A 24,074-nucleotide genomic window follows, 5' to 3' on the forward strand; every position below is an offset into this window, starting at 1 on the left:
TATAATACCATTTAGTTAAGAAAGACTTTCTATACTATTTAACTTAAAAAACCTCCCATATTGCAGTTAGCATAACCTTTCATCATAGTTAACTCTTGACATGGAGAAAGGCATCTTATTTGGAGCATCAAGAATTTTACACATAGTAGCAACACAGAACAAAAAATTTTGTAAGGAAAAACTGGGAGGAGTGGAAGGAAAAGGATTTCTGTCTCTTGATTTAGCTGTTGTACTAAATTAAACGCTAATGAAGTTCTCTGCCACACTCCAACCTGACACTTTTTACTGTGAAAATGGGAACTGTTCTTTTACCACGTTCTAACTGAGCCTGCTTTGAGGAGGTGACTGTACCGGATGACCTGCAGAGGTTCCTTCTCAAAATCATTCAATGATCTCGAGGAACAAGATTGAAAGTGTCTCATCTTCTAACAGGCACAAGATTGAAAGTGTCTGGTCTTCTAACAGGCATCCTGATTTGATTTTTTTTCCACAAAGAAGGGAAAAAAAGGACAATCTGTAGTATTGCACTCCCACTTGCAGTACTTTGGTTTAGGATTATATCTCCATTGTTTGAATGCAAAACTTTCCTGTTATAAAAACGCTGCTATATTGAGTAACGTCATATATCCTACACCACAGAACAACAGATATTTCCCATTCCAAATACAAAGATACCTAGACCGGCCTTTAACAATAGCAATGCATTGTCTGCGGTAAGGTAGTGGGCGTCCCGGGCAGCATGTGGGTGTGGGAAGAGGCGATCAGGCAGAGGAAGCCGCTGGGCTGCGCCTGCAATCGGTGCGTTGCCCCTTTAATTGTGTCCCCAGCCCTCGGGCGTCTCTGTCCAACGCCCACGTCAGCAAATACCTTTTGTTTCTCTCACGTTCGGGCTTCCAGGGCTCGGGGCTGCGGGACCAGCGCGTCGCCTTCAGCCACCGTGAGCCCCGACGCGGGGCCGGGGACCCCGCATCCACCGCCCGCTCCTCTTGGCTCAGCGGCAGCCGCCCGCAGGACCCAGCCGGTAAGTGGCGGTTGTGCTCTACACTGCTAGGTCGGACCGGGCGTCGGGGCTGGAAGCGGCTAGGAGCGGGCTGCTGCGAGGGACGTCCCCGGGCTCCGCAGCCTCCGAGGGCGCCGGCGTCCGTGTGCGACGGCCCGCTGGCAGCTGCCGCTCGGAGCCGATCGTTCCTCGGGCTGCACAGCGTCCTACGCGGGCGCCATTTGCAGCCCCGGGCGCGGCTGTAAGGAGCCAGGCGCGGCAACAAAGGGCTGCGCGGGAGTAGGAGCGGGCGGCGGGTGCGCGGCGAGAGGGGCCGCGCAAGGGGGCGGCTGGGGCGCTGCCAGCGCGGGGAGGCGGCGGGCAGCCGGGGCGGGAGCGGCTCGGGCCACGCCGGGCGCCCGGCACCGGGCGGCGGCAGCGTGGCGGGGAGCTGCCGCGGAGCCGGCGGAGCGGCAGCCGGGGCTCCGCTACCGCGGGCGGCTCCGGGCTGCACGCCCGGCGCGGCCCGGGCCGGCGCGGCGCGGCGGAGGGGAGCGCGCAGCCGGGCGGAGCGCTGGCGGGCGCGGGCGCTGCGGTCCCCGCGGCGGGAGCGGGGGCGGCCGCCCGCAAAGGCAGGAGGCGCCGCCGCGCTTTGGCGGGCGGGTCCGGCGCCGTCGGGCGTCCCGGGCTCCCCACGGTCGAGCGACCAATTCGGACGGGCGTGCGGGTGAGTGACGGCGGCCTCCGCCAATGCCGGGGGAGGCCGGGCCGGGCGGGCTGCGGCCGGCGGGGCTCTGCCGCCGCCGTCATGTGCGGCCCCGCTGCGCTCTGGCAGGGGCTGCGCCCAGAGCGAGCGAGTTAAGGCACGGGATCTGCTCAGCCGTGGTGCTCCCCACAGCGGAAGGGCTCAGGGCTTCTTCTCAGTCTGTGAACCGCTCACGCCTTCGTCGATGTAATCTTAACTCTTTTAGGATATGCAGTAATCCTGCTGAGGCATCCTTTCACTTCTTTTAGAGTTGTTAAGTTTCTTCTCTCGTGTTGTTATGGGGGTAGGGGCTGCCGGGAGTTTGGAGATACATCGGGAATGTGGTAACGTGCACGATGTTCATGGTTTTAAAAATAGAGCTCATCTCTTTAGAATAGGATTCAGCAACAGTGGTTTAGATTGTCATGATTACACTTGCTTTTTACTTTAGAGCAAGACTCCCTGTTACTCCCTGACTGGAATGGAGATTTCTTCCCACCAGTTTCACCTCCTGGAGCAGCTGAACGAGCAACGGAAGCAAGACTTGTTCTGTGACTGCAGTATCCTGGTTGAGGGAAAGGTCTTTAAAGCACATCGCAATGTGCTGTTTGCCAGCAGCGGCTATTTCAAAATGCTCCTTTCGCAGAGCTCGAAGGAGACGAGTCAGCCGACGACAGCTACTTTTGAGGTCTTCTCTCCAGAGACGTTTATGGTTATCCTGGACTTTGTGTATTCGGGCGTGTTGTCTTTAACTGGTCAAAATGTGATCGAAGTCATGTCAGCTGCTAGCTATCTGCAGATGACTGATATTCTTAATGTCTGTAAGACGTTCATTAAGTCCTCACTGGATATTAATGAAAAGGAAAAGGATCATTACCTCAGCCTTTCGGCCAAAAGTACAAACAGTGAACCTGCCCACCCCTCTCTTTATCGGTCAAGAAGGAAAGCAAAGAGCAACCCCAGGCGTTCCTATTCAGTCCCGGATGAAAAGACCAGTACGGTGAATGAAAATTCCTGGAGTGGTTACAGCGGCTATCTGTCCTCACAGGTGATTCTTCAGCGGGCAGAAACACAGCTATCGAAAAGAGGCAGGAAACAGGGCTCAACGAGAAGGCGGCGAAAGCACCTCGGACTGTCGCAGACCCGCGACTTTGCGCAGTGTAAATCGAACAAAGCTGAGCGGGCCAGCGGAGGCTGTGGCGCGTCAGGTTCCAGCCACATCTCTCGGGTTAGAGAGGAGGCTGAATTCGATGCTGAGAATGATGTCGAGCATGATGATTATGGATATAATCACCAATCGGAAGTGATACCGAAGAGGTGGTCTGTTGCTCAGCTAGAACAAGAACTTTCAAGAACTCCTGAGTTCATGGAATTAAAAGCAGAGGAACTGTACACCTCAATGCCCACAATTTTAGGTGTAATGAGTAGTTGGAATGAAGGTAAAAAATACATGTGGTTTTGCAAAGTTTGTCTGTATTTGGAAGAATTCAGATGATCTTTTGGAGAGAATTTGTACGGCTGCATGAAAACCAAAATGATGCCTAGAGTGGCAGATTATTTTCTTGGTCTGCTCGATTATAGTGCCTAACAGAATGAGAGGCTTTGAAGCCAGAACAAGGCATGAGAATTAGAACCAGAGAGCTTGACTCGGGTATTCTGTAAAGGTAAAACAATACCTGCCAGATCATTTGGACCCAAGTGGAGTTTAATGAAGCCTCAAGAGCTGTAACTGACTTGGGGACCTGAAGGACTTAATTTCTCTTGTAACGTCCCCAATACTTGGCAATAATAGAGGCATTCAACCTAAATCCCACCTCAGTCCTTCACAAGAGAAGGACCTGTCGCTGGCGGGACGCTGCATTCCCTTAAGGTCCAAACCAGCCCACACTTCCCGAGTGTTTGGCCACACTACGTAAAGCATCTAAGCTCTTGATGGACTGACAGCATGTGCCTGAGATGGTGGAATAAAGTCGACAGGTTTATGCTTATGTGCTGCTTTGGAAACTAATGTACCTGTATTTTATTATAATTGCATATTTTTAAGACTTTGGGCATCCTAGTGTATTACATAGAGATTATAAATGTCAAAGCTATGAACTATTAGCTGATGGAAGAGGCAGATATGATGACTATATATTCTAGCTATGTATTTATGATCACCTGTATGTCTAAAAAATACCCTGAGTAAGAAAGAATACACTATCAAATACCCGTTTAACACATTCAATAAGAAATACTGGTTTGGGGGGGGTTGTATTTTGGGATTTTTCCTCTTTAGTGACAGACCAGAGGAAAAATGAACTGCTGCTTATTTAAGATGAAAAATAATCAAACTACTACGTAAAGAAAGACTACCAATATTTCACATTTTACCTGTATTTCTCCGTAACAGATGACCTACCTCGGATGCGATTCAAATGCCCCTTCTGTACACACACGGTGAAACGACGTGCAGACCTGAAGCGACATCTTCGGTGTCACACAGGAGAGCGACCATACCCGTGCGAAGCGTGTGGGAAACGGTTCACCCGGCTAGAGCATTTACGTAACCACTTCCAAACGGTACGCCACTTCAGTCGGAGATCCAGCCTAGGAAAAAACCACAAGATGTCATTGGTACCAGCTGTTCAGTCGTTTCCAGACCTAATACCAGAAAAGCTTCCTAGCTCGACATCAACTTTAATTATTCATTATTTAAATTGGCAAATTATATTTTTAATTTCATTTTTTAGAATGATTCAGTGAATTTCCTTTTTCTAAAAAAAAAAAAAAATAATTAAAAAATCTGCTTTTGGATGAACACTGACATTTTCAAATTTTTCATCTCTTTAGATACATCAAGCTGGCAAACTGATCTGCAGAAAATGCAAGCGTCACGTAACTGACCTAACAGGATGTGTCGTTCAGCAAGGAACGAGGCGCTACAGACTGTGCCATAAGTGTCTAGCAGAAGCTAATTATGACAGCATCCCTGAAGATTTAGATGCAGAACATTCTCCCGTCTCCTCCACGGGAAACAAACGTTCCAAATGGGCTTTGGAGGAGGAACAGAAATCAGATCAAGAGACAATGGAGGAGGAACCATATAATTTGGTTGTCCGACACGTTAATGATGATATTCCGGATGAGGTAGATGAAAAGGTGAAACCAAATCTTAGGTAGATATATTTGTGTATTTGTTACTGTTGTATTCAAGATTAAATTACTTGTGTCCTACCAACTAATGCTGGTTTATTACTTTCATTAAAATTAAATATTGCTAAAATTCTATTATGAGAAGCAAAATATGGACCACAAACAAGTTGTTTTGTACTTACAGACATGCAACAGTGTAACTACTTCTAAATATCATCCAGAAAGTATTTATCTGGAAACTATTTAGAAGAATTGGTTTATACTTCATCAAAGACTTGCTCAGAGCTCCCGTTCATAATGAAAGCGTGAACCATTTTACAGTTCTACAAAGATTCTATACTACATAGATTTTTAAAAAACTAATATTGATCATTTGCTTTGAAAAAGTCTTACTAAAGTAAGCAGCTAAGAAATGTAAAACACATTTTTGTTGACACTGTAATTAACATGTATATACACTTCAGAAACTTCATAAGAAAGGAGTAGAGAAAACAAGTGGAATTCTTCGTGTTGAAGAACCTATTTATGAGAGCTTTGTTTTCTGAGTGAGCTTACTGCTTCTTATAGTTCAGAAAAGCATGAATAGTTTTAAAGAATACACACAGCCATACAGAGTAGAATAATGAACAGAGCATCTGTAGTGCACTTGCATAGTATGAGTTTGCCTTTGCAGATATGCCATGGTTTTGTTCATGAATGTACATGGATTTTAAACAAAGATACACTAACATGGTTCCAAGGAAATAAAAGTGCAATCACTGGAAGTGCAGTTGTCAGGTTTTTTCCATTTTTTTTCCAGGACTGGTGCAAGATTTGCTTAAACTCCTGTCTATCTTATGCTAAGATAATAAAGAGGATGAGTCCCTTTAATTTCAGTGGGACACTTGTGACTTAGATCATGGAGCTACGTTAGAAAGACTTTCCTGCTTGTGTAAATTTAGGATGTTTAAGGCTGTTTGACAGCATAAAAACATTTGTTTGTAAGAGAATTTCCCTTAGAGTTTAAGCAACCTTTGTAATTCTGGAGTCTCTTCAGCTTTTTTAATAATCTTATTTTTTCCCAGTCGTTTGGGTCGGAGAACCTCCACTTGCTAGAGGAACTGAAAATGCTCAGTATTAAAATGATTAAAAAAAAATCTCAGGGAGAATGTATAGAAGAAGCATTCTGACTGAGAGCAGAGAATGGCATTTGCAGTAGATACTCTTGATAAAGAGCCACTGTTTGGTCTCATGTCTCATTTTATGCTATGTTTCCTTTCCTGTTAGCAGAATCTGTAGCCTGAGGTTACTGCCAAGCAAGCAAAAATTCCCTGTGGAGAATTTGAGAACAGCCATATTGATTCATATCAAGGTTCTCCCTGTCTCCAATAGTTGCCATTAACAGATACCTAGGGAAAAGTGAGAACAGGGCAAGCCTGTATAATAATTCCCTAATGCTCTCCCAAACTCCAGCCATTCTCAATTTAGGGGATTTTCTTACCTTGGGATTCGTACATATAGTAACCACCAATGCACACCTTTTCCAAGCACTTCTCCACTCTACCCTTAAACTCATCTAAACTTCTTGCATCAATAGTAAGTATCTTTTGGCAAATGCCTCCACAAGTCTAGTGTGCCCTGTGAGCCTCATCTCCTTTGAATCCAGCTCCTAGAACAGCCACTACTGCACCTAGCTGATCCCACAGAGATGCACAAGAACTCACTACTGAGCTTGCTCAACTAACAAGAAGAAAAGGGTTTGCAGCTTAAGCACGTTTTTGAATTAACCACTTCCAAGGTAGTTAACTGTCTTGATGAGAGACACAGCCAGCAATGGGGCTCCTGTAACACAATGGGAGAACAGGACTTCTTCCAGAGAACAGGCTGCTAACTGAAACCTGTCACTCCCACAGCTCTGGAAATGGAACAAGGCAAATTTAAGACCTGTTTTATAATAAGTACTTAATAAATATTGAAAAAATATAGATGACTATTACTTACTTAGTTAATTCCAAATGTTTTTCTAGCAAATTCCTGTCACCATTTCTAAAAGCAGAGCAGTTTACTGTGTTAACTACAGCCTGTGACTGATGGTATACAGAAGGCATCTCAGCACTTTAACAAAGTTAAATTTTAACTGCATAAACATCTCTTCTCCCATTTTAGAGGGCTGGACGAAAGGAAAGGACTCCCCAGCCGCTGCCCCTCAGCCCAGGCGCCCACCTCCCCAACGGCCCCAGCTGCCTCCTCAAGCTCTGTGGAGAACAAAGCCGCCTCAACTCGACGCCTGATTGGCTAAGTCCAGTCGCCTGACCCCACCAGCCAATGAGGTGTCAAAGCCGCTGCTGAGGGGCGGTAGCCGCGCTCTGCCTGGGCGAGGGGGAGCGGCGGCGGCGGTAGCGCCCGCCCGCCATGGCCCGCGCCTGCCGGTGCGTTCAGGCCGTTTGCCGCGGGCAGGGCAGGCCTGGAGCCGTTCGTGTCGAGCAGCGCTTGCAGGCGGGCTCAGGCCTCCCTCTTCCTCCACAGCGCCGCCGGGTCCAGCGTGTCACCGTAGTGGGCATGTGCTGGAGCCCCGGGGCTACTCCTGAGGAGGGAAGAAAACCCTGTGTGTGAAAAATGCTGATTTTTGTACCATCGAATAGGCGTATCGTCCTTCTTATTTACAAAAAAAGTCTGCTCGCCTTAGCAGAGAACAAAGTACAAATGTAATTCATTGGTGTTAAAAATCCACTGGCCAAAATTACTCACACACAAATCCATTAGTTCTTTCAGTCCAAGTTTTATTTCAGCATCGAAGTTTTCTCAAAAAATAAAAGGGATTTTATCCCGCAGTCTTCACAACGTAGAAATAAAACCAGATCTATTTAAGATTACTTTACAACAAAATAAAGATGAGACACTACCTCCAGGGGGGAGGCACTTGTAGCATTTAGAATTAAAAAAGCAGGTCAGGCCAGCACTGACTGTCCCTTACTCGCTGTGCCCCTCTCACGTTTAAATAGCAATGGCAGGTAACACACATTTGCTGTCCTGTGATTTAAAACAAAACACACTTTTGATTATTTTTGATTAATTTTGATTCCGTGAAGTCCATAATCCTTTGCCATTAAAGGACTGTCTGTATCGCCCTTTCTAAAGGAAGAAATGGAAGCCGATTCAAATGGTCTGCTTTTAAAAAGAAGAGAATCACCTTTTGCAAGACATAATTGGGAGGGAACCCACAGAGAGTCTGGTGCATCCCCTTCTACAGCCGCAGCAAAGCTGCATGCTTTTTGGTGTGATAATAGTTGCTATTGGGATTCCATGTACGTGGTCACATGCTTTAGGATCTCATGTGGAAATTTATTTACAACAATTCAGCACCACCTGCTGGCATGACTTTTTTTTTTTTTTAAGTAGCCCGGAAGGTGTGGTGGTTTGGTTTTTAAATTGGTATACTTTCTTAGGTGCACTTTGATCAGTCAGAAATTTTTCTACATTAAATGTGACCCACTGCAGGTATTTTGGACCCTTTATATAATATGGAGGAGGGGTGTCACCTCAGAATTAGAACACTTAAATCTGCAAATGAAATCACATAGATGAACATTATCTGCTACCACCCTACAAAAAGATAGTATTTTAGCTAGCGGCTCCACTAATTTATCTATTTAGTTCATACACCACCTAACACATGTATCAGCCTTAACAGCTGACTTCTAGCATTCCTGAGAGACTTTCAACCCCTACAACTCTTTCTTCTTCTCAACACCCTCAAACCCCAACTAGTTCGGTTTTTTTTCCCTCACATGCAGGTATTTCTCTGTCTCACCATCCCCAAGTCAAAACAGAGGCTGACATTCCCTGCAGTAACTCCTTTCAACTTATGACTTAAATTGGCCAATTCCTTAGTTACTTCCATGGGGATTACAGTTTTCAAGGGACTTTTGCCAGCCAATGACAAGTATCCACTCGACCACACTTTTCTTGCTTTAAATATCAATGATGACAAAGACTTCTGGCTTTTCCTCTTCACAGATCTGCATTGCCGAGTAAGTTATGGCTTTGACCTCTGTACCCTAGAGAGAAAAGACACGAAAGCATGGATTTTCTAAATGACATCCTTTGTAGCAGTTCATGATAACACACAGTACTTATCACGCTCTCCAAATGCTATCCAGTTTAATAGTTTTTCTCCCCCAAAAGCTGTAACTATATATTTGTTCTGACGAATAAGAAAGTTGGCATACTAATGGCAAAGACTTGGCCAGGCCAAATAGTGAATAAATAACTCCTCCCTTATTTTATTGCCTCTTGAATACTACAAATTCCTCCTCTTACCTCTGACAGAACATCAACATTTGCTATGCTAGTACTGACACAGCTAAAGAGCTGGCAGGGAGATTAAGGATTTGCTTCTAGCAATCTTTAGGAAAAAAAAAAAAAGCAGCAAAAACTGACTAAGCAAAAAGCTGTGATAATAGCGTGAAAACCAAACCCACATACACGTTCTGAATATAGATTGGTTTCCTGTGTTATCAGCATCACAAAAAAGAAGCCAACTGTCGAGTTTTGCTAGTGCTGAGGAAGCATCAGATGCTCAGGTCAACAGTTTCAGGAACACATTCACAAAAAACAAGCAGGAAGTGAGATCTTAACTTCAGTGCCTGTGATACCATTCAGACGTGTTTATACTTGGATCTCTTGAGAACTTAGAGGTCTGATTTAAAAGACACCACACCCACCTCCCCATCCTACCCCTAAAAGGTAAAAGATGTACAGATGAACCACTGCATACCTGAGGGTGTTTGGGTAAAGAGAACTCTTCTCCCCACCTTTAAAGGCAAAAAGAAAAGAGGTGGTTGGAATTTTGTTAATGTTTATCAAATGTTATAATTAGTCTCATTGATGAGCATAGGACAGTGAGATTTTCATTGAAAGCCTCAAAGGAAGAAAAAAAAAAAAAAAAAAAAGAAGTCCACAATCCACTTTTTAGAAACATCAGTGAACTCCAGCACATCATGGTATTTCAGAGTGGTTACTCTGGAGGCAATATGTGCATTTTCAGTAAAGATACTCATTACTCAACTGATCGTTTGAACTCACCCAATTGATCTTATTTTGAATTGCATTCGGTCAATGTAAAGCACTTTCACCTCCTGCAGAGAAAGCGAGAGGAGAAATATGTCGGTAACATCTTCTATCTTCAGGCAGAAATTCTCAGTAAATCCCATTTACAGGGGTTATGTTCCACTGTTTAAATGGAATCTAAAGCCAGAAAATCTGAACAGCCTCAAAGAGATACACTGCTACTTGGAACACGAAGGCAGCAGAGCTGCCCCGACCTATAATGGCAGCTAATAATTGGTGTTTGTGGTAACAAAGCTTAACCATTTGTTTCTCAAGTTTTTCTGCCCTGGTATCTTCAATTCTCCATGTGTTGCGCTTAAGTGATCTGTTGTGTCCCTTTTTTTCCTAAAGTAACATCACATTCAGAGCTGGTATTATCAGAGAATAGCCTCAACCTACAAATGGAAAAAGAACAAAACAGAACACTTACTCTGGGTATAAAGAACTCATTCGCACTGAATTTATACAGCCACTCATCCAAGAAGTGAAAAAGAAGAGACAACATGTCATGTCCTGCATGGTTGAAGCAGAGAAGATAGTCAGTTGACTGTCTCAGCAAGAACACCCAAATGTTTTTAAAAGTACATCAGATATACAGCTTCTGCACGATTAGAAGATTCAGATTAGTGATGCTTAATTAGATTTTAATTAACTGCAACGACACTACATCTAAAGATTCAAAATTTTGGTACTCTTCTCCCTCAGGGTTCATACAGTTCCAATAAGAAAAGTCAACGCAGCCTTACCTTCTGCCTCTACCTCTACTGTATCCACAGGTTCCACGGTCTCTGTATCAGTCATGTAGCCAAACATGGCCATAACGCACTGCTCAAATGCTTCTTCCAAAGTGTCTCCCCAGGCATGTAGCCTAAAAAGACATGGGATAATTTACCAGACCATAACAAAAAAAAAAAAAATCCCAAAGTAATATCAAGGTGAGAAATTAGAACACGAGAATTAATGCAGAGGAAGTGAATGAGCAAAAATGCTTGCTTTTCTCTACCTATGCATTTGGGCGGATTACAAGAGATTTTCCTTCTTGCGGTTTGTGAGAAGATTTTCTTGGGAGAATATGGAAAATAAATGCTTTACCAGACAACAAGAAAGTTCTTTCCTAATATCGCTAATTGATGTCTATAAAAGTGAATTACTCAGAAGAAATCTGGTTTAAAAGGAAGAGATTAAAAGGAGATTTCAGAAGACATTTCCAAATAAGAGGCTTAATCAGAAGCACCATAGGAATATTACATCAGGAAAGAAACCAAAGGTGATTCTATACTCTCCCAAGAGCAGAAACAAAACTGACCATCAAAAACCCCAGTGTGTGACATTTCATAGTTCCATAAGGTGTACATCTGCTACCAGTCTTTAACAGGTGTTCCAGATTTATAGCAGTATAAGAAATAATCCATTTGTCATACAGAGAAATCCCAGCTGCCCGTACTTACTGCACATCTGCTGTGTGATCCAAATCTGAGGGGGAAGGAAAAAGAAAAGGCATGACATCACCAGACATACTTTAAAAATGAGGATTAAAAAAAAAAGGAAATCAGGTATCATTGTTATAACAAGAACTTTTTGCATTCATTTTCAGATGTGAAACAGTGATAATCTTTTTTTCCAGTGTATTAGAAAAAGTTAGCACAGGTAGAATCTTGGATTATTTCTGCCAAGCAGAAAAACAGTGTTTAATATAATTATGTCAGTGCCCTATGCGTACAGCACCGTGTGCAAGGTATGGCTGTTGTAACACAACAGGCTTCTACAAGTTAACTGCAATAAAAAGAAACTTTAACCAGGAATAAAGAGTTTTTGCTGAAGTCTGCAGGACTGAAAATTATTCATGCAGAGGCTGAGATTTGCAAGTATTTCCAGCTCAGTGAACAAATATACCTGTCCACACCCCAAAACACCCATTGTGCAAAAAGGAGAACTTTAAAAAAGTATGTAATACAAAATAGAAGGCAATCTTCACTAATAAGGTAAGATTAACATCCCAAGCATGTATCAAGTTTTACATGAACGTCATTTATATTCATTTAGAGGAATGAGAGAAATGCAAAATTATACCAGGTTGGCAGAAACAGAGCTAACTCGGGATGTAAAATAAACGCCACACCAAGATCACTCTAACTGAAAGATTGTTCTGATGCTGTTTAGATCGTTCACACGCTATTAATGGATTCTCAACAACGGTCTCTAAAGCAAACAAATTCCAATGGATGTAAAAGAAGAATAAAACCTCTTCTGGTTATGGAAACAGCGTGACTATTGTAATACATCACCGTATTTCTGCACTGCTATTAAATAAAGATCTGAACACATCCTAAAAATATATATTCTAACAGAGTAATAGACGCTATCCCTCCAGACAGACGCCGCTGAAACAGAAAACAGACACTGAATGGTCTCCTGTGAGCGCCTTAAGCTAGCCCTTGGGCTGCCAGCCACTTGCTTGACATGTTCTTAGAAGACATTCCAGGGGTGGGGAAGGGGAGAGATAATGATCTTTTAGTAGTGCATGTAGGAGAAAACACCCCACACAGAAGACCAACACACTCTTGAATATCAATTCCTATATGAGAGAGGTAGAAAAATGTACTGCCTTGCTAAGAAATAGTGTGAAAGGGGAAAGTTTTCAAGGTGAGACTTAACTAATTTATTTCTATCATGATTTCTTTAGCACCCATAACAACAAAGGCATTTATCTGTGATAAAGAAAACTGTAGCTATCTCATCTCTATTAATTCAACTACAGATGCATCCCACAGTCTAAACACATACGATACCAGCATATTAAGGAACCCACATGTGCCTAAAAAGCATATCCTGCTATCTTCCTTTCCCTCCTTCCCCCTCATGACTGCACTGTCACACATACGCTGCATCAGGACAGTGTTAAAAATACTCACATTCATATTTCTTATTGAGCGGTGGGTATTTGGCTTTGATAGCCTTCTGCTCCTCCGTCAGGTTGTAGTCCCTCTCATCGGCTGCCATAGCTGCTGGGCTTCAGCAACATTCACTCACTTCCTGGTGGTAGGAAATATGGCCACGTCCGCGAGTGCTTCAACCCAGCCAGGCTTCCCATGTGATGCTGTGGTAGAAAAGGGAGAATTGCCTTTCAGTTCAGTTTTTCACTTGATAGCAGTTTGGTAACACTTGTACACAGGCTCAGGTATTCAAAATAAGATACTAAATGCATGTCCTTTAAGTTGTTTGCTATCAAAACTGTTACTGGGAGACAGGGGAGGTTCAGAGTTCAATCCTACACCACTTGCCTCATTAACAGAACGAGTTATGGCCAGTGAAGCCACGGGCTTACAGTCCTTACAGAAAGCGTGGACTTTGGCCTTTTCTGGGAAGAACCAAGTTTCTTCCTCCTTGTTGTGTACAACACCAAGCATTTCATTCATCCTCAAATAATAAAATACAGTAATAATGAAAAATAATGAAAACAGCTGTAAAGTGAATTAAACTTTCAGGCTTCAGGTAACTTCTACTGAATTTTACAGCTGAGGGTACTCAGCCCACTGGTACATTACACAGCAAGCTGAAATACGTATTGCCTCCAAACCCCTACATGTGAGCTTACACAATTTTTCTTTAGGAAAAAAAGTCTACTTTTCTGTTGGGGATTGTATTTAAGCCTTCAAACCTAGAAGCACATGCATGGCAGATATAAGCGCATGCACGTGCTTCTAGGTTTGAAGTGTCACACAAGTGTGGGGGTTTTCCTATGTTCCTTTTCTTGCAGAATGTGGGGGTTTTTAAATTAAAAAAAAAAAAACAAGGAATGAACTGTATCAAATCCCCATTTCAAAGTCTCATTCTCAGATCAGATCTTAGTAGTTGCTGTTTCATGCAAGCTTGCATTTGTAAATGTAAGAGACACAAATTGGAGAACCTGATTAACTTCAGGCTAATTAATTTTCCTCAGACCTCCCCAAATTTCCAGATATAATAACCACTCTCACTTTCTTAATTTTTTTGTGCATTATAAGATTTATCCACCACCGAGCCCAAGACTTCCACAAATAATGCAAATGATAGATTTTACAGATAACATGTAATATCATCAAAACTATTTTGATGATAAATATTCCAAGGCTTAGAAATATTCCAAGGCTTCGAAACAAGACTACACAGGATTCCCAGTTTCTATTTTCAGGTAAGCATCTAGGTACGTTGCAAAGAGAAGTCAGAAATCGAGAAGCCAGTGCTCCTCTCAGGGAATAAACCCAGATGAACACATATTTTTATTTTAAACCTGTTGAGCCTTGACTGCGGACAGTCAGATCCACGACTGATCACCCCGGGTTACCCACAGCAGGCCGCTCAGAACCAGCTACATACTGAGGGATGGCTGCCTGTAAAGCTCACCGCTGCCCTGAGTTAGGGAAAAAGGGGAGGATTATAGACAATTAATAACCCAAGAGCAAATTGAGGATACTCCGCAGGCTTCTGGGCAGCCCGGTGAGGAGGGAGGGCCGTGAGGGCCGGGCCTCGGCCCCACACACGCACCACTCCGGTCCGGTCCGGTCCCGACGCGATCTGCCCACGGCTGTGGTGACGGAAGGAAACCGTGGCCGCAGCTACGGGCCTTCCCGCTCCCAGCCCGGGGCCTCGCTCAAGAGCCACCCCCGGCCACGGCCGCCGCAGAGCCGCCCCTCAGCGCGGGGCGCTGCCGCTTTAAGAGCGGAGCGAGAGGCGCGCAACGCCCTCCCCTTCCCCTCCGGAAAATGGCGGCTCCCAGGGGAGCTTCAGCAGCACCCTCCTCCCCCCCGCCTTCTTCCCGGCCGCCCTCCCACGTGACCGCCGAGCGCGCTCGCCTGCCCCGTGTCCCCGCCCCGTGCCTCTCGCCGATTGGTGGCCGCGGCCCGGCGGCGGGCGGCGATTGGCCGGCGTTGGCGCGCGAAGGGGTGCGCGGCGCCGGAGCGGCACGCAGCGGGGGCAGGAAACAATAGAGCCGCGGCCGGAGGGGTCCGAGCAGGGAGCGGAGGAACCGGCCGCCCGCCTCGCCCAGCCCAGCCCAGCCCAGCCCAGCCCGCCCCGCCTCGCCTCGCGCCCCGCAGCCGCCCCGCTTCACCCGCCCCGCCATGGCGGACAAGGAAGGTAGGGCTCGCGGCGCGGCGCGGCGTGGCGCAGGCCCCGCGGCGCGGCCTCCTCCGCTCAGGGCTCCGTGAGGCGCGGGGTACACACCTCCGCCCCCCGCAACGGCCGCCGGTCTGAGGGGAGCGGGGGCGGCGCCGCCAGGGGGCGCGCGGGGGCGGGGCCCGCCGGCCTCCCCCGGGCCGCGCCGCCCGCCGGTCCCGCGGGCATGGCCCACCGCGCCGCCTCCCCTGGGCCCCGGGCCGCGCGGGGGAGGCCTGCGGCCCGACGTGTCGAGGCGGCGCCGCCGCCCGGGGGTGGGGGGGTGGGAGCCCTGCCGCGGGGCCGGGTCCCTCCGTCCGCCCCCCCTCCCCCCCCCTTTCGCCGTTTGATCCGTTCGTATCCGCGCCTGAAGGAGAGACTTTGTATTTTCCGAGTAGCCCCGGTGTGCCGGTCGCCGGGTGGGCCGGTGTAAGTGGGGAGGGCCGCAGGAACGCCGTGCCCTGTGAAGGGTGTGGGCAGCTGCCTGCCTAGCGCAGACAAAGAGATGTCACCGGCCACACAGCCATGTTCCGTGGGTGTGCTCCCACAGGCCTTACCGCGCTCCTTTGCTTCTCCAGCGGAGGCTGGCAGCAGGTGGTACGAGCCGGTGTGTGAGAGAAACAAGGCAACAGAAGGAGCCGTGGAAAAGTGGATTTGGGGAGCTGGTAGTTCAAGGCTGCACCTAGGCTGCTCTATTTAACAACAGTTGCTGGACCTCCTGCACTTAAACATCTTTACGATGCTGGGTTTCACCTCCACGGTACCCTGTGGCACCAAGTTTCAGAATTTTATTATGCTGCTTCTGTTGAGATGATGAAATTTGACAGAGTTAATATTAATTCCGAGCCTTATATCTAGAAACCAGGATTAGCGTGTGCAGCAGAGGTTTTTTTAATCACCTACTCCAATAGAGTAGTCGTAACAGCAAACCAGGGTGTGATGTAGTTGGTTCTTTATTCAGTTTCCCACTCACAGTGTTGTGCGTACGTTGTAAATATACTCATAAAGGCTAATCGTATCCTTTTTTTAAAAAAAAAAACCCTTTAGCAGCCTTTGATGATGCAGTGGAAGAACGTGTGATCAATGAAGAGTATAAAATATGGAAAAAGAATACCCCCTTCTTATATGATTTGGTAATGACCCATGCTCTGGAATGGCCCAGCTTGACTGCTCAGTGGCTTCCTGATGTAACAAGGTAAACTGACCCTTTTGCTTTGTTTTTAAAGCAGAATAAATAGTGAATCTAGGATCACTTTTTGTTGAAGTAAGACAGTATGCGATTCCTTTCTGTCTTAAGTGCTTTTTGTACCCTTGTCTTGCCAACACCAAGTTGAGGACTATGAGCGCTAAAGCGATAATCAGTACAGACATTTTTAATTTGGGAAAATGTCTTCTATTGCTGAGAAGATATTTTCACACATTTGATTTCCGTGTTTTTCTTATTCCAGCTTCACCCTCCCCTTTAGTAAGCAAAAACCTACTCAAAAATAGAACTAGATATAATTTCTGTATAACCACCATTTTGTCCTAAGCTTCCATAACAATGTTCTGCTTGCAGTGAATGTTTGTGGCCCTCAGAGTTGTACTCGGGAGGAGCTGCTGAGGTCTCTTAAAGGAAGGCATGGGAGTGGTGGTCTGTCAGGGTGTTGTGCTGCGAGAATTTCAGGTTGAGATCTTGAGTTATGATAAGGAGGAAGCAAGTTTGGTGTTGGAGCAGGAGAGCAACGATAACTTTAAAGAGTTATTAGTGTTAGAAGCTGTCATGAAAAAATGTTGTAATCAGCTCAGTATTTGTGTAAACCCCTTCTTTTGTTTCTCATGTAACTCTCTTCCCTTGCAGACCTGAAGGCAAAGATTTCAGTATTCACCGGTTAGTCCTGGGGACCCATACTTCAGACGAACAAAATCATCTTGTGATAGCTAGTGTGCAGTTGCCTAACGATGATGCACAGTTCGATGCTTCGCACTATGATAGTGAGAAAGGAGGTAAGGGATCAAAGAGGTGGACCAGGGGGAGTTTTAACTATTTTTTTCCTTCCCTTCTTAATAGAATATTTATCTTTCCTTAAAGTTCAGGCTGTAAAGTTCAGATATTACTTCTAAACTAATCAATTTATTTCTAAGCAGTACCCTTACCTAATAGACAAATACTGTGGTTTTGAATGTACATAATGTCTTAATAATATAATGATGAGAAAAGAAGGTGGCAGGCTTATTGCAAAAGTATGTGTGAAGGAAAACCTCACCCCTCCCTTTTTCTCATCAGGAACTGACATTGAATTTCATGGAGTACTGCTTATTGGTATTTTTATTATCGCTTTTGCATTACATAAACTCTTCCAGTGAGAAAGTCACTCATGTAAAGAACATTTTATTTCAGAGGAGTGTAACGTTTCAAATGTTCTTCTCTTGTCTGAATTCTGCTGCCTGATAGTTGTGCCAGCTCCTCTTGGATAAAAAGATAATTGTGTTTTGTTCGGTATATCAGACTTGAATTCGATGCTTTCTGTAATCTTAGTTGGCTGTCAGCATTGCTACAAGTTAGACATTTCTCATTTTTACTTGGTTGAATCAGTCTTTCTACTTGGTGAAAGTCCTTAATGATCCAATGTTTGCTCTTCTTTTTGCTGCAAGCCTGGATTGTGCAATTCGTATTTTGATCTTTGGGCTTCTCAGAGTTATTCATGAACACAATGTTGCCTAATAAATACTTTGTTTCTATTCTATTTTAATATTTCTCAAAAATATACTACAATTTAAAAACAAAACAAACAAATCCCCCCCCTCTTTTTGCCAGAATGATGCCCTGCAATTTTGTGCAATACTAGTTACTGTGACTTTACTTACAAAGATAAGGTAGCTTTAGCAAGTTGTGTTTTTCTTTATTACAGTCCCATATCTTAAATGTGGTGCAGCAATTTGTTTTTACCAGAACTTTGTCTATTCTGCGGTGCTGAATTTTGTTATATTTGAAAGTGCCGTTACAGCACATCTGTTTCAAATGCACAACGCATCTTCCTTACAGATGAGAGTTTCAGATATGATAAATTTGGGGCTTGTGTTGTTAAATTTGAAATAGTAAAAAGTTTTTGGGGAAAAAATGGTCTTTAATTTAGCCGAAGTCCTGATATTTTGATGTTACAAATACAGATGTTACAAATACAACATGGCATTTAAGAACTGGATTCTTTCAGTTACAGTTGTTCTTGTGACTATCTTTCAAAATAAGTGCTTGGTAGTACCAGTAATTGAGTCTGGATCTTTGCGTCTTGATCTGAAACTGGCTTATTATTTAACACTACTAAATTCTTATTTCCAGAGTTTGGAGGCTTTGGGTCAGTTAGTGGAAAAATTGAAATTGAAATCAAGATAAATCACGAGGGAGAAGTCAACAGAGCACGTTACATGCCACAAAACCCATGTATCATCGCTACGAAGACTCCATCCAGTGATGTCCTTGTCTTTGATTACACCAAACACCCTTCTAAACCAGGTGTCTGCTTCTTTATGTCTGTGCTTCAGAGATCAGCCAGCCCTTCCTTAAGAAAAGGTTGATGTAGTGAAAAAGAGGTTTACAAGTTTTGTGGATTGCATATAATTTGTGATTTTAGGGGAAAGTAGGTATTTAGTGTAAAAGGTTATTATATATGAAGCTTAAACATATGTATCAAATATATACCAATAGAAAGGTATGCTTTTTTTCCTGTTGCTGTTTTACTGCATGTTTTGTCATGTCACTGTATGTGTTCGTATTTGGGGTGGTGGAAGGTGGCTTTTTGGAAACTATATGATTTGCTCGGTAGTCGAGCTGTTGTTCTGATATCCTGTAAGGATATTAACAGTTGTTTACCGATGAACTCGTCAGGATCATGTAGAGTAACTAGTTCTGCCACTTGTGGGGAGGATCAGAAGTGCCTTTCTCACTTTCAAAGTGCAGTTGGAGATGTTGAGAGAAAGAAAAATACTGCAGATACTATAGCACTAATTTAGAATGGACCACTGCTAGGCCATTCAGCCAATTAAAAGAAAAATAGCAGCTTGGAAAAATCCGCAATGTGCTTTTATTAAGCTAAGAAGACAAACTGCTCTGTGTTGTCTCAGTGCATTCTGTTTTAATAAGGTGATTCTTCAGCTGGGGAAAATGCTCAAAAGGATAGAGAGGGATCCTGTTGAAAATGTCAAAGCAAAGTTTAGTAAAGCACAGTAGAACTTAATGCCAGGTATTCCAGGATGTGCTGGAAATTATACTAGGCATCAGAGTTCTTATGCCGCCTCTTTACAGACCCTTCTGGAGAGTGTAACCCTGATCTGCGTCTTCGTGGACACCAGAAGGAAGGTTATGGGCTGTCATGGAACCCAAACTTGAGTGGGCATTTGCTTAGTGCTTCTGATGATCATGTGAGTACTTTAAATACAGCTGGGGTACAATCTGCACTTTGTGTACCTTGGCAAAGGTCAAAAATGTTTTTTTTTTTGAGGGGAAGGAGGTAGGGGAGGTAAAGAGAATGTCTGTATAAACATGCAATTTTAAAAAAAAATTATTTTTTTTTAAAGACCATTTGCTTGTGGGATATTAGTGCTGTTCCAAAAGAAGGCAAAGTGGTGGATGCAAAGACCATCTTCACAGGGCATACAGCAGTGGTGGAAGATGTATCTTGGCACCTGCTTCATGAATCTCTTTTTGGATCTGTTGCTGATGATCAGAAGCTCATGATGTAAGTGGGGTAATGACTTCAGAAACTGAGTGCTTCTGTCCCTCTTGCTTTCCCATCTGCTCCTTAGTCCCTCAGTAAAACGGGAGAGAAACCTTTGTTTCAATTCCACGTTTTCCCCTTACAGCTGGGACACTCGGTCAAACAACACCTCCAAACCTAGTCATTCAGTGGACGCTCACACAGCTGAAGTCAACTGCCTCTCTTTCAATCCCTATAGTGAGTTTATCCTGGCTACAGGATCAGCTGACAAGGTACGTCTGCCTTGAACTTGGAACATACTCGTTTAGTTTCTGATGTGTAAATGTGGATGTATATAGTCGTTACTTCAACAAAAAATGTTTTTATGTTTTTTTCCTAGACTGTCGCTCTATGGGACTTGAGGAACCTGAAACTGAAGTTGCACTCCTTTGAATCACATAAAGATGAAATATTTCAGGTATAACAAAGTGTCTTTATCTTTTATGCATGTAGACTTAGTTCTACTTAGCTGTCTGGAAAAAAAGAAAAACATTCTTTTCCACTCTACATTTTTATTAAATGTACTTGCACTTAAAAACTCATATATTCTTTTCTCTCATCTGCTTATAATTTTCTGGCTTACCGCTGTGGAGCTGTATAGTGTGGGGTAGAGCTCCAGTACAGATAAGAGTGTGCAGAAAGCCAGGGGCAGAACATAACAAGGAAATGGTCGAGATCTTTAACCACAACAGAAGGGTGAAATGCTAGCAGTACAGAGTAAATGTAAATTATTCATGGGAGCAGATTGAAGCAGGAAGGCACAATGAAATGGCTGCAGTGTTCTCATCTTCTCAGCTTGGTCCTGTAGGAAGGCTTTAGCCAGTACCCATTAAAGGGGATCACCGGAACATCCTGTGACAACGAACAATTGCTAATTTTGCTGGTGTAAATATAGAATGTTAACATCACTGGTAGCATGTGCTTAGCAGATACAATATTTCCATCTCCAGCTCATGCCTTACTCAGAAGAAAAATATGTAGACATTTTTTCGTAGAAGGATTATTAGTTAAGACTGTAGTTACCTCTAAATAAAATTACACATGGAATCTTGAAATGTCGGGTTAGCGTGCAGAATGATGTGTTCTTTTCTAATCCTGTGATCCTATTAAGTGGTATGTTTTGGCGAGATTTATCGCCAGCAGAAGTAGTAAATGTGAGCTTTTGGGCAGTTAAGCTTAATTACAGTGATTTCTTTTCATGTGTAGACCATACCTACTACTTAAGGAATCCGTAGTTTATATTTGTGCAGTCCTTATCAAGGTAAGGAGCAGCTAATATCCTTGAGAGCTGTTTGCACTTCATAACACGTGGCCTTTGTTAGAGGAAAGGTACCTTTTGGTGCTCAAATGCGTTGTTAGTGTATGAATGTTCACAAACTTACCTCCTGTGTTAGAATGTTATTATTGGGCATATTCATATTTCAAGTTCATATCGATGTGAGTTGTCATAGAGCTTTCATGATACAAAATACAGCAGTGTGTGTTGTGAATGTCTGTCATGTTACAGCTTCTTAAAACTAACTTCTTTTCTAATTTCATCCCTCTATGTAGGTTCAGTGGTCTCCCCATAATGAAACTATATTGGCCTCCAGTGGCACTGACCGCAGGCTAAATGTTTGGGACTTGAGGTAAATCCCAAATTAGTCGCGTTGTCCTGACGAAATATTGATGAATTGCATCACACTTCAAAAAACTAAACAAACAACCCCCCCACCTTTTTCATTTTTCCTCCCTTTTTTTTGCAGTAAAATTGGAGAAGAGCAGTCCCCTGAAGACGCTGAGGATGGTCCCCCAGAGCTGTTGGTAAGTCTTTCGAATCTCATTGATTGTTTTGACCTATTCTTCATCTCTGCGATGTAGATTTGAAAACATTCCCCTCTTTGTTTCCCCAATACTAGTTTATTCATGGTGGTCATACTGCAAAGATATCTGATTTCTCCTGGAATCCCAATGAACCCTGGGTAATTTGTTCTGTATCAGAAGATAATATCATGCAAGTCTGGCAAATGGTAAGTTGCTTGGGAAGTGGCAGATGTGAGATGGTGTTGAACTGCCTGCATTTCGGCATTCCTGGTTTTATTTACAGCTTTCTTATGACTTGCTTTGTAGCACCGCCTAAAGCTCAAAGGGATAGTGAAATCCACTTTAGGTTTGGTTGAAACAATGGTTTACAAATACTCAGAAGCAGTTTTGCGTTTCTCATGATTTGAAACAAAAGAAAGTACTGGTATAGAAGCAAATTTGTCCCTTCTACCTTTGAATGAAAACAGTGTGTGTGAGAACCAAAGATGAAATTAAGGTTTCTGTTAGTTATTGTCTTAAAGAATGAAATCTTTGCAAATTATATAAATGTCCTCCTGAAGATGGAGCCGGGTGGTGGTGAATAGGAGAAGTTTGCTGACCCTACGTTACCAGCTGCTGAAGGTTTTGGAAAAAAAACCTTGTATCGTTTGAATAACCTTTGACAAGACGATACTCTTAAGGGTTTTTTTTTATCTATAAATTGGTTCGCAGGGGCTTTGTTCTTAGCAGCCTTCCATATAGTTCTTTTGGAAGGTGCTGCTGCTAAGTAGAGGATCTGCTAAAGGTATACACAATAGTCTGTTAATTGAAGTCTTGCAGTGGTCTCTACTTTAAGAAAGCAGATTTCCATAAGCTACAGTAACTTAAAGCGTACTTACGAAATGTTTTGGGAGACATGGCGGTTATGAGAAAGGTCGTTTGTGTTGCTTCTTTAATGTTCAACGGCCTTGAGGGATCAGGGATGGGCAATATGTATCTGCAGATGAAAAACTGCCACAACTTCTTGAAGTGTTCTGGCAGATGGAATCCTGTTCAGTGTGGTGGTTAAATGCTTCTTCGGTTCCTCCATCTCTGTCTTGCAGGCGGAGAACATATATAATGATGAAGACCCTGAGGGAAGTGTGGATCCAGAAGGTCAAGGATCCTAGATGCCAACCTTTTCCTGTTTTTAGTCTTTTTCCTTCTCTTCCCTCTCAACCCTGATATTGACTTAACACTGGTTTTGAGACACACGTAGACTTTGTGTTCAGCCATCCTTCTGTAGATACCATCAACAGGCTTTTTAACCCAGACAGTGAGTACTCCCTAAGCAAAGGGCTTAGCCCGACTCAGCTGGTACCGTGCTGTAGCTCCTTGGTCAGATTTCCTACAGCAACCTCCTGCGTATAGGGCTGGCTGTCCCATTTTAGCTGCTTTCATCACACGGAGCTAACTTGGTTTTGTTGTCGTTTTCTTCTTCTGTCTTTAGCATGCTACAGCTGCGGGCTTTTGCCTAATTTAAACAAAAGTTAAATCGGTAGAGCTGCCAGAGTATGCTTGAGCCACTGGAGATGATACAAGCGTTAATCCACTGGCAGTTCAGAAATGGAGTGTGGAAGGTCTTGTCCTCTTCAGTACAACTCAGAAGTCTTGGGATTCCTTTAGTTAATCTCTACCTTGTGGATTTTTCTGCCTCTGCAGATACAGAACAGAGTTGGAGATTCTGACTTGAACTGAAATTAAATTTCTTTCTATATTTCTTGGTCTCTACTGGTAATTCTGGGTTTTTAATTCCTTCCTTCCTTCCTTTCCCTTTTCTCCCGTCTGCTGAGCGACAGCGGTTTGGATTCATTAGCTATTCCTGCAGAGCATTGTTCACCTTCCATGTATTTTGCTCTATTGTGTGTTTCTTGAGCTGTGTTTTCACATATATTTCTTTCCTTTCTGTGAAATGGTTTTTAAAACTTGGGGCCACCAAGTTGTAAAGGTGTATGTTTTTACCAACTGATGTACCACAGATGGCATGCCCGGTAACCTAAAACAGCATTGGTAGCTGGTATCTGTAAAGCAAATTAAACGTGGATGAACTACTTTTTTTAGGAGTTAGTCCTTGACCACTAGTTCCTGCACATCTTCCACTAGAGTGTCCTGTTCCACCAGCAGCCTGTTACTCTCCATGCTCCTCATGACTAATTGCGTGTAAGTGCTTCAGATGGAATAAATTTTTTCTACATAAATGCTGTGTACCTGTGGCTTCTGTGTTGATATTTTCCTTCTGCATTAACTACTTTCTCCAGGGTAAACTGTGCCTCTTCAGAAAGCAGAGAAAGCAAGGGCATAGTCTCTACCCACATGTGTCCTGTGAGACTAGGTGCTGGTATAGATACTCTGTAGTTTGTGACGTGGATGCTTCTCCCCTTCTTGTTTCTGCTGCTTTCTTTGTGAAATGAGTAATATCCCCAAATAGTCAAGAACGCAC

General features: G+C 43.8%; 3 protein-coding genes across 10 annotated transcripts; 2 read left to right on the top strand and 1 right to left on the bottom strand.

Moving 5' to 3' along the window:
• Window positions 1-687: 687 nt before the first annotated feature.
• On the top strand, window positions 688-5,623 carry LOC142419431 (zinc finger and BTB domain-containing protein 8A-like). 2 transcript variants are annotated; one of them, XM_075522409.1, is made up of 4 exons: window positions 688-1,021; window positions 2,176-3,163; window positions 4,117-4,286; window positions 4,557-5,623. In XM_075522409.1, exons 1-4 carry the CDS (start codon window positions 740-742, stop codon window positions 4,884-4,886), a joined length of 1,770 nt encoding a protein of 589 aa, XP_075378524.1. In that variant the 5' UTR covers window positions 688-739; the 3' UTR covers window positions 4,887-5,623. The 2 variants fall into 2 exon arrangements, with proteins under 2 accessions (XP_075378524.1, XP_075378525.1); XM_075522410.1 differs by lacking the exon at window positions 688-1,021 and adding an exon at window positions 1,778-1,931.
• A 3,001-nt stretch (window positions 5,624-8,624) lies between these two features.
• Window positions 8,625-14,712, bottom strand: ZBTB8OS (zinc finger and BTB domain containing 8 opposite strand). 6 transcript variants are annotated; one of them, XM_075522355.1, is made up of 9 exons: window positions 14,472-14,710; window positions 14,218-14,332; window positions 12,860-13,044; window positions 11,396-11,420; window positions 10,694-10,815; window positions 10,378-10,460; window positions 9,924-9,976; window positions 9,616-9,652; window positions 8,625-8,896 (listed from the first exon to the last, which is right to left on the bottom strand). In XM_075522355.1, the coding sequence occupies exons 3-9, from the start codon at window positions 12,945-12,947 to the stop codon at window positions 8,810-8,812; spliced, it is 495 nt and encodes a 164-aa protein (XP_075378470.1). In that variant the 5' UTR covers window positions 12,948-13,044; window positions 14,218-14,332; window positions 14,472-14,710; the 3' UTR covers window positions 8,625-8,809. The 6 variants fall into 6 exon arrangements, with proteins under 6 accessions (XP_075378470.1, XP_075378471.1, XP_075378474.1 ...); XM_075522356.1 differs by having other exon boundaries at window positions 14,218-14,337; XM_075522359.1 differs by lacking the exon at window positions 11,396-11,420 and having other exon boundaries at window positions 14,472-14,712.
• Window positions 14,713-14,896: 184 nt separating this feature from the next.
• On the top strand, window positions 14,897-23,752 carry RBBP4 (RB binding protein 4, chromatin remodeling factor). 2 transcript variants are annotated; one of them, XM_075522582.1, is made up of 12 exons: window positions 14,897-15,062; window positions 16,128-16,275; window positions 16,921-17,066; window positions 18,400-18,573; window positions 19,363-19,478; window positions 19,635-19,795; window positions 19,920-20,046; window positions 20,154-20,231; window positions 21,365-21,441; window positions 21,559-21,616; window positions 21,712-21,822; window positions 22,699-23,752. In XM_075522582.1, exons 1-12 carry the CDS (start codon window positions 15,047-15,049, stop codon window positions 22,762-22,764), a joined length of 1,278 nt encoding a protein of 425 aa, XP_075378697.1. In that variant the 5' UTR covers window positions 14,897-15,046; the 3' UTR covers window positions 22,765-23,752. The 2 variants fall into 2 exon arrangements, with proteins under 2 accessions (XP_075378697.1, XP_075378698.1); XM_075522583.1 differs by having other exon boundaries at window positions 14,910-15,062; window positions 16,131-16,275.
• The last annotated feature ends 322 nt before the right edge of the window (window positions 23,753-24,074 follow it).

Source organism: Mycteria americana, chromosome 21 (genome assembly GCF_035582795.1).
Source record: "Mycteria americana isolate JAX WOST 10 ecotype Jacksonville Zoo and Gardens chromosome 21, USCA_MyAme_1.0, whole genome shotgun sequence".
Taxonomy (NCBI): domain Eukaryota; kingdom Metazoa; phylum Chordata; class Aves; order Ciconiiformes; family Ciconiidae; genus Mycteria; species Mycteria americana.

What these genes read in the sequence shown, in the direction of transcription:
- LOC142419431 (XM_075522409.1), top strand. Translation starts at nt 740, where the DNA reads ATGTGGGTGTGGGAAGAGGCGATCAGGCAGAGGAAGCCGCTGGGCTGC. An exon ending in CCGCCCGCAGGACCCAGCCG is followed by an intron (nt 1,022 to 2,175) that starts GTAAGTGGCGGT and finishes TTTTTACTTTAG; the next exon opens with AGCAAGACTCCCTGTTACTC. An exon ending in TACGTAACCACTTCCAAACG is followed by an intron (nt 4,287 to 4,556) that starts GTACGCCACTTC and finishes TCATCTCTTTAG; the next exon opens with ATACATCAAGCTGGCAAACT.
- ZBTB8OS (XM_075522357.1), bottom strand. Translation starts at nt 12,947, where the DNA reads ATGGCAGCCGATGAGAGGGACTACAACCTGACGGAGGAGCAGAAGGCT. An exon ending in GATCACACAGCAGATGTGCA is followed by an intron (nt 10,816 to 11,395) that starts GTAAGTACGGGC and finishes ATGTCTTTTTAG; the next exon opens with GCTACATGCCTGGGGAGACA. An exon ending in AGTAGAGGTAGAGGCAGAAG is followed by an intron (nt 10,461 to 10,693) that starts GTAAGGCTGCGT and finishes TCAACCATGCAG; the next exon opens with GACATGACATGTTGTCTCTT.
- RBBP4 (XM_075522582.1), top strand. An exon ending in CTAAATGTTTGGGACTTGAG is followed by an intron (nt 21,442 to 21,558) that starts GTAAATCCCAAA and finishes TTTTTTTTGCAG; the next exon opens with TAAAATTGGAGAAGAGCAGT. An exon ending in ATGGTCCCCCAGAGCTGTTG is followed by an intron (nt 21,617 to 21,711) that starts GTAAGTCTTTCG and finishes CCCCAATACTAG; the next exon opens with TTTATTCATGGTGGTCATAC.